At 40.8% G+C, this 15,037-nt stretch overlaps 1 protein-coding gene across 1 annotated transcript; it reads left to right on the top strand.

Moving 5' to 3' along the window:
- The first annotated feature begins 841 nt into the window (after window positions 1–841).
- pdrg1 (p53 and DNA-damage regulated 1) lies at window positions 842–3,161 on the top strand. Its single transcript, XM_028998929.1, has 5 exons — window positions 842–925; window positions 1,031–1,106; window positions 2,180–2,254; window positions 2,346–2,426; window positions 2,519–3,161. The coding sequence occupies exons 1-5, from the start codon at window positions 842–844 to the stop codon at window positions 2,599–2,601; spliced, it is 399 nt and encodes a 132-aa protein (XP_028854762.1). The 3' UTR covers window positions 2,602–3,161.
- Window positions 3,162–15,037: the final 11,876 nt, after the last annotated feature.

Below are 15,037 nucleotides of genomic sequence, written 5' to 3'. Positions count from 1 at the left end.
TTTGTTGTGCAGATGGTTGTCAAGTGTAACTGTGAATTGGATAATGGTCAAATGCGAAAGTAGGTCTGGCCAGATGAGTTTGTTTATCACATCTTCTAAAGTGAAATCTGAAGTCAGGTGCTCGTTTCTACCTGCTTATCACTTAAAGTAATAAACCCGCCTGATCGAGCCCCATGTGCACATTTTAAAAGCCACTGCCCTCGCTGTGCTTGTCCCACGGCGCCGGATATTTCACGTGCCATGCAAAAAGAAACATAAATAAAGTTACAGGTGGATCTAATCCCATGAAATTCCCACAGCAGTGGACCTGGGAACCTGCTTTTCCAGATGTTACCAGAAGAAAACAAAGAACACCACGGATGATTTAATGGGAGCAGACAATTTATAGCCCTGTATTCTGAGGATTTAGCTGCATCATCGTGGGACAGATTTGTCATCTGGCTTCTCTTCCTTTTCACGACCAAAACAAAAACCACATTCAAAGGATTATGTGCTGGATTTAATCATACTCACGCTCTTATTAACCTTATGACTAATAAAATCCCAGAAACGTTTGAGGTACAAAGAGCAAAGACCTTTTTTTCTGTAAGCAAAGATAAAATGCGGAAAAACAACGGAACTCCGTTTTGCCCTAAAAATCCAAAAACCATTCTTGCATTTCGTCCCTAGTACCTTTATGATTTGTACGGTGCAGCATTCGGGAGCCGGGTCGAAATGTAGTTTGTTCTGCCGAGTGTTCCGCGTGAAAACCGCGGACCTGGCAACAGGGCCGGAACTGAAAACGGGCAGCAGCTGTTTCCCGCTCAGACGGGGACTTTTGCTCTTTGCTGCACCTGCAAACATGGACGTCGACTCCCAGCGCGTCTTGCAGCACTTGGCAGAGGTGGAAGAAGCGGCGGAGGACGTCCTGGCTGACAGACAACAGGTAAAAGATAATGCTGTAAATGTAAATGTAAAAGACGGAGCGGCTGCAGCGGCAGCGACGCTCGCCGCGCACACGCGGTGCTGACGAGCTTCCCGCTGGTTGCAGATCGTGGATCTCGATAAGAAGCGGAACAGGAACAGGGAGGCTCTGAACTCGCTGCGCGGCGGCAGCTTTCGGAAGGGTGAGAGCCTCTTAATGTAAAATGCATCCTGCATACATGTACAGTACAGGCCAACAGTTTGGACACTCCTTCTCATTCAGTGTATTTTCTTTATTTTCATGACCATTTACGTTGGTAGATTCTCACTGAAGGCATCAAAACATGTTTTATGTTCTAGTTTCTTCAAAATAGCCGCCCTTTGCTCTGATTACTGCTTTGCACACTCTTTGCATTCTCTGGATGAGCTTCAAGAGGTCGTCACCTGAAATGCTTTTCCAACAGTCTTGAAGGAGTTCCCAGAGGTGTTTAGCACTTGTTGGTCCAGCTCACCTCAAACCATCTCGATTGAAGAAAGAAGAAAAGAAGAAAGTGAAGTGATTGTCACATGTGATACAAAGCAGCACAGCACACGGTGCACACAGTGAAATTTGTCCTCTGCATTTAACCCATCACCCTGAGTGAGCAGTGGGGGAGCAGTGTGTGGGGACGGTGCTTTGCTCAGTGGCACCTCAGTGGTACCTTGGCGGGTCGGAATTCGAACCGGCAACCTTCTGATTACGAGGCCGCTTCCTTAACCGATTGGGTTCAGGTCCGGTGACTGTGGAGGCCAGGTCTCCACTTTTTGTTAAGTACATAACTCCACATGTGTTCATTCATAGTTTTGATGCCTTCAGTGAGAATCTACCAACATAAATGGTCATGAAAATAAAGAAAACACATTGTATGTGAAGGTTTGTCCAAACTTTTGACCTGTACTGTATGTAATATCTGTCCTGTATATTTCAGTTTAGTAGCCTAGTGGGTCCCCTGTGAACCAGAGGACCACAAAATATCCCAGGGTCAAACCCCACTTTCTTCCCTTGTGTCCCAGAGCAAGACACTTAAATCTGAGTGTCTCCACGGGGGACTGTCCCTGTAACTACTGATTGGAAATCAGTCTGGGTTAGGATGTCTGGTAAATGCTGTAAATGTAATTAGTCATTCGTCACACCTCCCTATCTTTTCCCAATATATAAATTTTTGATGAAGTCATCATCCTCATCTTTTTTTGATATGTGTCTGATGAAAATAAATGTTTTCCATTTGATTTGCAGATAAAGTCATGGTTTGTTTCGGAAACATGTTTATTAAATTTCCAAAGGAAGACACAAAACGGATGATCGAAAAAGGTAAATAAAGGCCTTCATTCTGTTCACATTTAAATGTTGGTCCTTACAAGTAATCCTGTTTTGGTTTATTTTGTTTATTAAATGTTTTAAGATCAGGAACAGCTTGATAAGGAGGTTGATGATCTTCGCAAGCGTCTGAAGGCCAAAGTGAATCATTTGTATGACCTAGAAGGTACGGACAGAACTCTTCTGCTTCATATGACGCATCGTCCAATCCACATGCAGCAAAGTGCACTTCATCTCTCATTTTCTTCCCATCTGTAGGGAAACCTGAACTGAAAGGGTACAACTTGTCACCTCTGACAAGTGAGGAGATGAAGTCCATCAACAGCATCCTGAGGAGATGAGGCCTTACAACATGACTCTATTGTCCGTGTTGTCAGAAACTGGGTTAGGATGCGTGGAATGGGGGGATCGTGCACAGGCACATATCAGCTGAGATATGCACACTTTCAGATATCTGTGTGTATTTATGCACCTGCATTTATTTTTCCACAGGCATGGCATGTGACTACTAAGTACTACTCATGAAATGTCATGAGCTGTATTTAATAAAAGCTGAAAACACCACACATGAAGCTTCCATCGCTTCCTGTATGGCGTGGAACAGTATGTGCTACACGTGGTTCAGGCATCTGCGTTTCCTGCCTCTAGGTGTCAGTGTTTCTTAATGCAATAACAACCCGGCTTCTTTGCTCATTTTGTGCTCATTTGTCTTTCATTTAACACTATGTGTTAAAATGTAAGTTGTAACACATTCAGTAGCAGGGGTTTTACATGTTAAATTAGTTCTATCATTGTAAAATGTAATTTATTGAAAACGTTTTCAATGCTTGTAAAGAACTGAATGTAAGAGTTTTATTTACAGTATTTTTTCCGAATAAAATCTAAGTTTGTGTAAACATTATGTAATCTATTGTTATCAGATACTCGGTTGTGCAGCTCTAGTCCAGGCACAGGGTGTGGTTACCTGGGTTCTGCTTGAGTAATCATTCAAACTTCATAACTGTGGGAAGAGAGACCTGCGGGTTTGACACTTGGTTATGCAACAAAACAGGGCACATTCCATCAGGGTCTTGCAACATTTGAGCTCAGTTCCTTTTCATAAATGCTTTAATACTTGTTCCATTAAAATGTACGAGAACATCTAGTCCAGGATGCGTTTTTATAGCTCCTGATTCAGACTCTGTTTATAATACCTTGATGTGCAGTGGCATCCTGACAGGTTTATTTCAGTATAATCATACCTCCTTTTAGCTCGTCTGTGAATGTGTCACTGTTTGAATATGAAAATGCCACCTGGGTGGCATCTATGTGGCCACTGGAGATTCACCATGTTCCTATTCAGTCTTTAGCATTGTCAGACACTTAAAAACCTGCTGCAAGATCTACCCCAATAATGTTGTTATCGCTGTTTTTTTTTTTTATTACTGGGTGTCTGCAGCCCCCTAACCACATGCTGAATCCCCTTCACATATGTCTGCTATCTAGAGAAATTTGTTCCTTCCGTTTACTTAAAAGAATCCATGCTGTGTTATGCTGCACTTAGTCAAGTCAGTTTGTCAGTTTTATAGCTTAAAGACATGCATTATTTTGCACGCGAGTGTGTATTTCCCCGCTCACATACAGGCCCGAGTGCCTTCAGACAGAGCAGTAACCACACAGACTCGGACATCCATGAGACAACACTCAATTCAACATATGTTCTGAAAACAATAAAAAAGGAGGCCCAGAATTCCACCACAGTGGTGGAGTTCTTCCAAAGAACTGAGAATTGAGAATGTATATCGTCACATATCTGTTGAGAAATGTTCAAGATAACTATCTCCTTCTCTCCATAAAGTCCCCCCAGAGCCTTAAATTTCATTCTGTTTCTTTTACATGCTAAAAAATCTGACACGCCCAGCTGCTGTGTGTTGGTGGTTTTACATTGAACGATGCATTAGATATGATGAAGTGAGCATTACAGGGAATGACCCTGCGGGTGAAACACTTTCCACCGAGACCTGCATTACGCTGAGACCTGACAGCCAGCCAGAATATGCTACAGGAATATGGCAATTTCAGCATTGTGAAATCACATGTGTTCATTCATAGTTTTGATGCCTTCAGTGAGATTCTACCAATATAAATGGTCATGAAAATAAAGAAAACATGTACTGTACGTATAAATACATATATATTTTTCTTTCTGTTACGATTGCACTATGGGTGGACCTGTGTGAAACTGTATTTCGATACACTGTATACTGTTGTACTGACAATAAACTAAGCTTGAATCTTGAATCTTGAATGAGAGGAGGCTCAAGATGAGATGTGCTTGATGCTCTGAGAATATGAGAAGTGACCCTTCATCCATTCATTTTCAAAACCTTTATCATGGTCTGGGAGTTGTTCTTTTGCTGCCTATGTTTTGTTGTTCTTTATTATTTTAAAGTCCTTGTAAAACTACCTTCCTAGTCCATTCTGCATGTAAACACTTGTAACAAGAATGCAAACCATTGCACCACCCTGCCACAATACGTATAACCCTCAGATGATTAAAAATTCGCTGTGGTACTGCGAGTTGTTGTTGAATGGATTGTGTCTGCATCATATGGTTTTAAGGGCTTGTGGTGTTGCACCCTGTTGATGGCTTTTTCTGGCCAGCCACTGTAGTCTCTGTGTGTTGGGTGCACGACAGCAACCCCTGAAAAGGCGACAAGCTCCATCGAAAGATGCTACGGGGGAGCTGTAAAATTGTGCATAAAGTGCAAAAATATCTATGCCTTCAAAATATGTCCACGGCCCATTTACTTTACATTTTTCAAACATCTGTCTGCACTAACTGTGCATCTAATCCTGAGGTAACTGCAGTCAACAGGCGTAATCATCCGCACGGCTCATCATTGCATGGGTGTGGTTTCTGCATATCCAGAACACCGCCTTCTAGAGTGTCCAGATGCATTCAGGCCAAATGTGGGATGAGTGTTACAACCATGCGGGATAATGTTGTACAGGACACCAAAGTGCATGAGGCCACTCAGTTTTTCTCATCTTTTTTTATGCCACAAAGCACAAATAATACACTAAGGCCAACTGGCATCTTCCCAATATGCCCTGCAGTGTACTTAATGAATGTTCTTTGTTTGTTGTCATGATATTGGCATCTGACTTTTATTTGGAAGTTGGGCTCCCGGGTCAGAATGTCAGCACCTCATTTAGAAACTTTAAGCTGCACTGAATTTGTGAAGGCCATTTTTCGTTTGACATAAAAAATGCCACATAAATTCTGCCGGGGGATTTTTAGTACTGAAAATTAAATGAAGAAAAAGCAGGACATTATCACAGTATGCCGGATACAGGGCAAAGGGTCAAAAAGGCAGTGCCATACAACGCAAAGCATGAGCCCCGGTCACTCTACTGGTTGCAGTAGAACCTCAAGAATGTTTTTTGCATTAACCCTGTTATAGGCTCCCCTGAAAGACACTATGTAATTCAAACCCTGGAACGCAGTAAAACCCAGTAAACACCCAGCATGCGATCAGTAAATAATATTAACGTTTAAGATTATCAGAGTACTGTCGTTAGGAAGCCTGGCGAGATTGTGACTGTGTAAAAGAGTAATATCAAGATAACATGGATTTTGTATTGCCCCATATTATATGAATGAATGGGACAGGACATGCAATACTGTGAAAAAAAGTGCAAAGCACTGATATAGGCCAAAATAGTGAATGTTGTTTATTGTTCTAAACATTCCAATATTGACCATATACTGATTTGCCTAATGAGCAAAATTGCAATTATTGCAAAATGTTTATCGTATTAACCCTGTTATAGGCTCCCCCAAAAGCCATTATGTAATTCAAACCCTGGTTGTGAGTGAAGACAATAAAACAACCAGCATGCAAGCAGTGACAAGTATAAATTAATATTAATGAATATAAACAAATAAACAGTTGGCTTCATGGATTTCGGCCACTGAGCCCTCTTTCATGATAAAAAGTTCATCATAAATTCCTTCCCATGCAGATGCAGTCCCGTAATGTAACTCATAAAGAACTCTTAGGCATACCTTGCTGCAAGCTATTATTTTTCTGTGCTAGAAGCGATCCAAGCCTTCAAATATCCCACCGTTGGCAGGAGGTGTAGCGCTCCGTCTTAAGCTGCTGATATTGGAGGTGCTTGTCCCGGTTATTATGAGGCTCTTCGAACAAATGCAAGAGACTACATTATTGCTCACTGGGGTTAAAGGAGGAGGACTTGGTGTTAAATCAATATCCCCTTTCCAATAACGTGACCTTTCGTGCTGTTTTCTTTTCCACCCACCCCAACCCACCTCTCACAAGCAGCCCATTTCTCAGCTGGGAGTTTAAACTCACACTTCCGTGATGGGAGGTTGACTCTTAATTTTTCTGCTACTGAGTAACACCATCTGAGACAGGATTTGAAAGTGAAGTGATTGTCACTTGTGATACACAGCAGCACAGCACACGGTTCACACAGTGAAATTTGTCCTGGGGACACACTCACCATTGTGTCCCTGAGCAAGACACATAACCCTAACTTGCTCCAGGGGGACTGTCCCTGTGGGGGACTGTCGCTCTGGATAAGGTCTGATAAATGCTATAAATGTAATTGTCCTCTGAATTTAACCCATCACCCTGAGTGAGCAGTGGACAGCTATGAAAGGTGCCCGGGGAGCATTGTGTGTGGACGGTGCTTTGCTCAGCGGCTCGGGATTTGAACCAGCAACCTTCTGATTACGGGGCCGCTTCCTTAACCGCTAGGCCACCACTGCCCCTGCCGCAGCAGTGGTGTTATGTTTGCGGTGTGTAATGGCACACCCCTTTCATAACCTTCTTTGATGCCCCAGGTTGGTTGAGTCTGCATTAGATATCATTTGTCAGCCACTTAACAAATAAAGTGATAAATCAGTGAGGGGTAAAAAATGTTTAGGCTTGGTGATCCTAGTGGATGAGAGGACGCAAGGGTCATTCTGGCTTCTGAAGCCACTTGGTCTCGAATTGACCTGTTTGACTGAGCAGTGACATGGTCAACCTCACACCACTGTGTGGTAACTGTCATTAACCCATCACCTCAGCTGCCACTGGGGGCCTAAGTAGTTACTCCCGCCTCAATGGCTGCAGCCATAAGGGGTCACCACAGTGAATCAGTCTGCACATTTGACCAAAGTTTTACACCAGATGTTTTTCCTGATGCAACAAGGGCTTGGGACCAGCACAAAAAACGTGAGGCCACATGTGTCGCCAGTGGCTGTGTTATTTTTTTTCGGATTGCCTCATAAAATCTACAAATTCTGGGAAATTAATGGAAGTGGACATGCAGTATTATAAGAAAAAAACTGTGCAAAGCACTGATATAGGCCAATATAATCTGTTCATTTATCTAAATATACCGAAAAAGGCAAACATTCATCAAATATTGATTTGCCTAAGCCATTTATTGCAGATTGTGCTCTATTTTAATTGCATATGGCATTATAAAAAATGAGAATTAAATTTTTAAAAATCCAATCTGCAGACTTTTGTAATTTACTGTAGCAAGTCTAGATCTCATCATGTTTCTAAATGCAGTAGGTATCATAAAATTATGTGCCGAACAATAATAAACATACTTAAATTTATGGCCTTTGCTGCATATCCCAAGCTACAATAAGTTGTTATAGGGACTGTCGCAATAGAGCAACTCGGACTCTTGCTCACAGACACAATGGTAGTAAGAGGGGTTTAAATCTGCAAATTTCAGGTCATTTGACTCAGAAACGCATGTTACCCTCTAAAATACTACTTCCCATAATGCTGCTTTAAGACATTCCTGGGACTTTAGTTTATTTGTGACTCTAGGCCTGCGAATGCATTGGACTGTGTTTTCTCTACATTGCTCTTGTTTTCTCTATGTTTCCCACCCATGTCATTCTGGAGCCACAATTTTCACACTGCGGTTGGACTTCAATTAGCAATGAACCGAAGGAGAAGTTTGCGCCAGTTCAAAATTGTTTGGGTTGCTTTTTCCCAACGTGGCCGTAATATGAGTGGGGTGGACAATTGCAATGTCAGCCAGTGCTAAAGCACAAAAGTGAGGATGTACAGAGCTTCAGGTTTCCAAGGACAATAAAAACCCAGCCAGAGCTCAGCCAAAAGATGTCAGAGTGTAACATTTCTTTTGCATTGATAGGGTAACACATCCAAAATTCTATTTGCACAATAATTCGCATTTATGATTATTCACAGTTATAATTTTTGGCTGAAACTTTTGCTAGCTGGTCAGAATCAGCACGGTTCACCATCATGTACTTCTAGTTGCGTAAGTGCACAACCCAGTAGAAAAAGAGAAAGTCAATGCCTTTAAACAATAATGGTAGATTAGAAGAAATAAACAACACGTAATCACTTAACGCATCTGCAATATGCAATTCATACATTTTTTATAGTTTCTTATTAAGTAGTTATTAAGATGTTAAACCACACCCAGAGTCTCTAATGCTGGTCAGTGCTGGTCTGAAAATCTGCCATAGGCCATTGTCTTGCAATGACAGGAGTAATGAGTGTTTAGGTTTCAGGAACAAAATTTACATGAATTATGAGTTCATGTAATACGCTAAAATTACCAGTATCAAATGTTCAACAATTGCACTGTTCAATTTCTTTCACAGAAGAGCTCAAAACAGCCTACTGTGTCAAAACTGCTTATTTTGCAGTGGTTTGCCCACATTTAGAAGCAACGTTGACCAAAAAAAAAAAAACTTGGCAGATGAAGGCATGACAGGCTTGTCTGAAAAAAAAAGAAGCTCAGTTTGGTAATGGCTGTGTCGTTGCTCCCTGTATCCTGGAGCTGAGTTCTTCCCTGTCGGTTCCCTCGGCTGCAGTACTGGCATCGCTTTTATGTGACTTGTGCCTTGGCCTCTGTGAGGCCAGGAGCCGACGGGGTTCCTGTCAAAAGCCTCCTCTCGCTCCTCTCTTTCATCAGGGGATGGGAAAAAAAGACGGAGGAGACATCTGCAATCACTTTTCCCCGGTGGATTGACCGTCCTGAAACAAAGCCATTTTCCCTGAAAGTGTGTGGAATTTGTTTGCCATACATTTAGTGTGGGTGCATGTTTACCCCAAATTGCTCCAAACTGCCCAGGTGTGAGTTTAGTAATTTGGAAACATTTTTGTACCGAATAATTCATTTATTTTGTCAGAACCAAGACTGCATCATTGAAAAATTGCTGTAATTAAACAAACAAAGTATATTCAGAATCCTTTTGAATCCTTATGGTATGATGAAATTGAAGTAGATCAACTTGAAATTTGACATTTTGAAGGGGTGAATGAGGTGCTGGATTTGTTATCTTTTTAAAGGGCAATGAATGCCAGTTGGGCTGATTCCCCCTCCGCTGATCCACATGGGTTCAAACAACAGTTGTGAGAGGCGTTTTTGCTTCTCAGAAGAGACGTCGGGTGATGTCGTAAAAACCACTGATACAGTCCAGCCTGGTCATTTTAATGTCTTAGATACCCCCTTTTCTGAGGGAATATGGCTTAAAGGAACTCTCACATTTGTTTATGTGGACTGAAATACTATGGCTTGTTTGTCATTGTATTAAATATTTTATGCAGCTGAATCACGGTCAAAGCTTGTTCCAACTAATTCTGTGCAGAGATTTGCATTTACACTTATTTCAGCTAATTAAAAAGAAAGATGTTAATGATGAATGTGGCGTTAGCCTCATGCTTACTTACATACTTGTTTTATTTACACAAGTTTTACCATAGAGAGTTTTCCACTCTCTACGGTAATCATTAGGATAATGTGTGTAATGGGAGATCCCTGTTAAGGACAAATGGAAGATAAATAAAAGTTTATTGAAAGCCTTTTTTGTCATTTATGAAAAAACATTGTCAATGATTTTTCCAGGAGACAGGTGATCAGAATACATTAACAGAAATTAATCAATAACCGCAACCTGGGGAAATGACAGCAATGAAAGTGTCGGCCAGCGGTGAGGAGGCTCACAGCGGTCTGAGGTCCCAAGGAGCATCATGAAGTATACCCCTCCCCATTTACCCTCACTGTGATATATGAGTGCTTTGGAAGGAAGTTTTCCTATTAGACTCAGGCTGTTTCACTGCGCTGTTTATATGAGGTTTGTGCGCCATGGCCTATTTCAGCTCAATCTGAGGACCGTTTAGGTTCTTTGTGGGAAGTGAAGAGGTCTTTTATTTTGGCTCCTTCTATTCTGAGGGCTTCAACAAAACAAGGACATACTTTTTGGATAATTAACTTATCTATTCTTGACTGCTTCTACAGTATTTAAATAAAACTGTAATTTAAATTATATGGGAACAGACTTATGCTTTGTCAGTTCTGTAAGTTTTTCTTTTGTTAAATTTTTTTTGCCAGTTAGCCTGTGCTCTTTTGAGTTCTGTCAAGGAATAGACATTTGAGTTGAGGGCAAGTTCCTTGTTGCATTGATATAAGACAACACTGGGTGAGAATCAACCTTACAGCACAATGCCAAAAATGACCAAATGTAAAGATAAATTTGTGTGGTGTGTTGATTTCATATTTGAAAAACACATATAATAATAATTTTATATATTTTATTTTAAATATTGTAAATATTTTTTGCTTAACCACTCAAAAATTATTCATTTGATATTTATATCATATTCATAATTTCATAATGTCATAATTTCTATATAGTTAAATAATTTTATTGCTTAGTTCAATGTTACAACAATAATTATCACCTGATATTATCACCTGATTATAAGAAATAAAATGCTATTCTGCATATTTTCAAAATGTTCTCTATGAATCAGGGTTCATCTGAGTTCCGAATTTTTATATATATTCAGCGTATTAACAAATACACGTTCATACAAATTGAAATAAATTTTAGAGTGACTGAGGTTAAAACATCTTTATTCACTTTTTTCATTGCTACTTAATGTTAATATGATGACGCTATAAGATCATGTCCTTCCAAGTCATTTCATGTCCTTCTACATTCAGTGGCAATGTATGAATGGGAGTGGAGACTGCTGGTGACCTTGTTGGACCGTGAATGCTAGCTGAATTAATCGCAGCATGTTGTAAATTTTAATCAGTAGTAAATCATAGTAGAAGCCCCATAGTTCACCTTCCCGTGTGGAAAGAATCACATTGTGAGATTTCTAAGTAAAGTGTAATAAATACAGCAACAGTATAAGGAGAAGCATCAATAAGCCGCTGCCTCTGGGATTTTTGTGCACCGTGTCTTGACCTGCTGTGAATTTATGGACTCCTGGTTGCAGTGAGGCAAATGGTGAGATTGTGCACGCGGAATGGAATGGAGCTATCATGTGTATATTTGCTGCAGTCATCTCGTCACAGTGCTGTATCATGGCCCAGCGATCCCGGTTACGTGAGGTTTTCTGTTATCAGCTTACAGAGTCAATTTAGCTTTTGTGATGTCTCCCAAGCTCTCCCTACTAATGATGATAAATCTCTGTTGAAGTTTCGGGGGCCACACATGAAGTTGCACTCCCACACCCTCGCTGCTGTCATGACCCGGTCCGGAATGGGTTACTCTGGTCCGGGGATTCGGACCGGAGTTTCACGTCAGTCCTGTGTAACGTTTCCCAATCGTTTTCACCTACGTTTAATTGTACAAAGCTGCCCTGGTCATTTTGTGCGAATGCGTCCTTCTTCATCGTCTAGTTCGGTTGTAACAGCTGCATTTATTAGTTACATCCACTTCTATATAATTGTATGTTCATGAAAAAAGGACTTGTTTAGGACAACCCGAATTTGGTTACACTGATGAGCCTAGTGGGCCACATGGCGGTGCGGCAGTTGCATGTGTGCATGTTCTTCCTGTGTTGGCATGGGTTTCCTCATGGGGCGTGGACGCCCTGTGGTAACATCAGTGCCCACCCTGAACCCAGCATCCCAGGATTGGCTCCTGCTGCCGTGACCCTGAATAGCAGCACAAAGCTGTTAGGCATAGTGAGTGAACTGCTAAATAATCCAGTCTGTAGCAATAATTGCTTATGATTACCCCCGATTAAACGAAAAACTGGACTGGTCTTTTATCGTCAGTGTTCATCGCCTCATATAAAGTGGCAAATTGTCAGCTGTGAGGTCAAGCCCAGTTCAGTAGCTGAATGCAGTTGGCGAATTCAATTCACCACGAATTAAAGTTTTGTTTATTGCCCTAGTTGTTGAACAACCCCGGACGTTTTTTTTTTATTTTTTTATTGGCAATGAGAATTGTGTCCAACGTATGCCACGGTAAGAGAAAACAACCGATCAGTTTAATGTTTAGAATTGTCTCAGGTGGTTTCTAAGGAAGACTTTTGGGAACACAGAATAATCTTGAGGATTTCCTTTTTTCCCCTGCATATTATTACAGAACACCACAGAATGCAATATGTTCCCTGTTGACTCTCTCCGCAGTGGCTCTGAATCGTCCCTGGTGCTGGTGTCTATGCGAGCGTGGGGCTTCTCGGTTCACCTCTTCCTACGCCACTGCCAAACCAGAAGACGCCTGAAACTCATGCCAAGACAACAACGGCAGGTTCATGAGTAGTGTTCGTTAAGAGTAATGTTCTGTGTTTTCTGTAGGTTTCTGTAGGAGCATAGAGCACTCAGCTTCGAAGTCTCTTGAGATTGTATAGTCACTCACACACTTGCTCGTTTTAGGTGTGTTTAAATGTCATTTGCAGTAATATGGAGACAATCGCCAGGCAACGTTTTTTTCTTTCTTTTGATTAATAATTTTTCTTTAGTCTTAATAAACATAAATACTGGTGGTTACTAATGGTATAGAATAGAATATACTTTTACTGGCATTGCACAAGTGCAATGAAATTGACTTAGAAAAATATAGCAGTGAGCATTAGATAAATTCATTTAAAAAGTGAGTTTATTATGAGACAATGACAGAACAAATAATATGTTAAAAACTATGGACTTATGCAGTCCTTCTTTAAGAAAGTGTGTGACAATAGGCGTTGTGCATTGTTGAATACTTAACTAGGTTTAACTAAGTTTAGGTTCAGCTCTTCATATCCACCCTGTGACTTGTGCACTGTATGTGCACTGTATGTATGTGTTCACAAGTCACAGAAATAACAGTTTCAAATAACCAATTATTCATTTGTGACTAATGCTGGGCTTTTATAACATGACCTCCCATTTGTAAAAACTAATATAAAATGACTTACTTGCATTGCACATGCAGTTGTTATCATTGGTCAATTTGGGACTGCTGATAACACAGCATATTCTGCACGGGAGGCTTGATAAGAGCTCCCATAGTTCTTGTGAGGTTGCACTGTGACATTGGTTTGAACTGAAATTGTGTTGCGTGTGGGCAGTTAGTGGGGTTGCCTGGAGTGCATAAACTGTCTAGAACATTAAGTGTTTCTTTCGTTTTCCTTGAAATGGGTACATATATAATAGTCTCTAAAAAAAAAAAAGAAAACACTGCGGACAATTATAGTGAGATGGTTTGAAAATGGCACTTTGGGCCTCACCAAGAAAGCACGGAAAAGCAAATAACAGAGCACTCCAGACAAGGAGTATTTCTTGGGGAACCACATGCATTCCTGTCCCATAGGTTGCTAATATTTATGACGAAATAGCAGTGAGAACCATAACAAACCACAGCCATATAACATCAAAAAGGCCTGAACTGCTAACGGATGGTAATCTTTGATCCTACGGCCAAACGCTACATAATTTACAAAATTGTTCAGGAATCTGATGTTGATCCTTGCGTCCAAAGCACAGATGAATTGTGCACCTTTTGTTGTAAGGCCAGAGTACACCAAGAGTCACGTAAATATGGGTGGTAGTAGCCTAGTGGGTCAATCACTCACCTCTGAACCAGAAGACCCAGGTTCAAATCCCACTTACTACCACTGTGTCCCTGACCAAGACCCTTAACCCTGAGTGTCTCCATGGGGACTGTGCCTGTAACAACTCATTGTAAGGGCAGGATAAGAGCTTCAGCTAAATGCTATAAATGTAAATGTAAATTAAGAAGCTTATGAGAAGGGCATCAGTGTAACAGCTGCCACTCTTCAAAAAACTCATTAGGGTCCAGGACATGGAGGAGACTTGGTCACAGATCACCAAAAACTACAGCACGCAGGCAAATGTTAATAGAAAAAGGCCTAACTTTGATTTAAATGCAGCAGCTGTAAGAAGCATATTTTAATAGCAGGGACCAGGCACATACTGTCAATATGCAATATCAGTGGAAATAAATAATTTAAATTTGCTAATAATAAAAACTAAATTAAAAATTACAAATAAAAGATTACATTTTCAAGATAAAATTCCTCATAAGCTTGAATGTAACTGTTATGTCCAGTTTAATTTTTAAGGAAGCAAAGAATATGGAGCCCTTATTATCATACAGTACATTCTGTTTGGTGGTTTATTCAGTCCAGTTCAATTTAATTTGTTATGTCGTAATGCATTCTTTAAAAAAGCAGAATGTGACATTTGCACAAAAAAAGCTTCATAAAAAAATAACACTAAATGTGGAGAGGACCCAAGCCTCAGTAGGGGAACCTGTCCTCAGTCCAGCACCACCAGATTGATTAAGTGACATTAACGTTGTCTGTTGTTGTGCACAGTTGAATCTGGCACGCCGAGCCGTTTCCCCTCCAGTCGCGCTGTTGCATCATGGAGGTCAAGTCGAGGTTTTTAATTAAACATGTTCAGACTGCGAGTCACATACTTTACACAGAGAGGTGTGATGAGTTTACATTGCTCATAAGACACACTCAGCAGACA

The sequence above is a fragment of the Denticeps clupeoides genome, chromosome 12 (genome assembly GCF_900700375.1).
Source record: "Denticeps clupeoides chromosome 12, fDenClu1.1, whole genome shotgun sequence".
Classification (NCBI taxonomy): Eukaryota; Metazoa; Chordata; class Actinopteri; order Clupeiformes; family Denticipitidae; genus Denticeps; species Denticeps clupeoides.
Note: the sequence above shows the minus strand (reverse complement) of the source record. Positions and strands in the feature narration are given on the sequence as shown.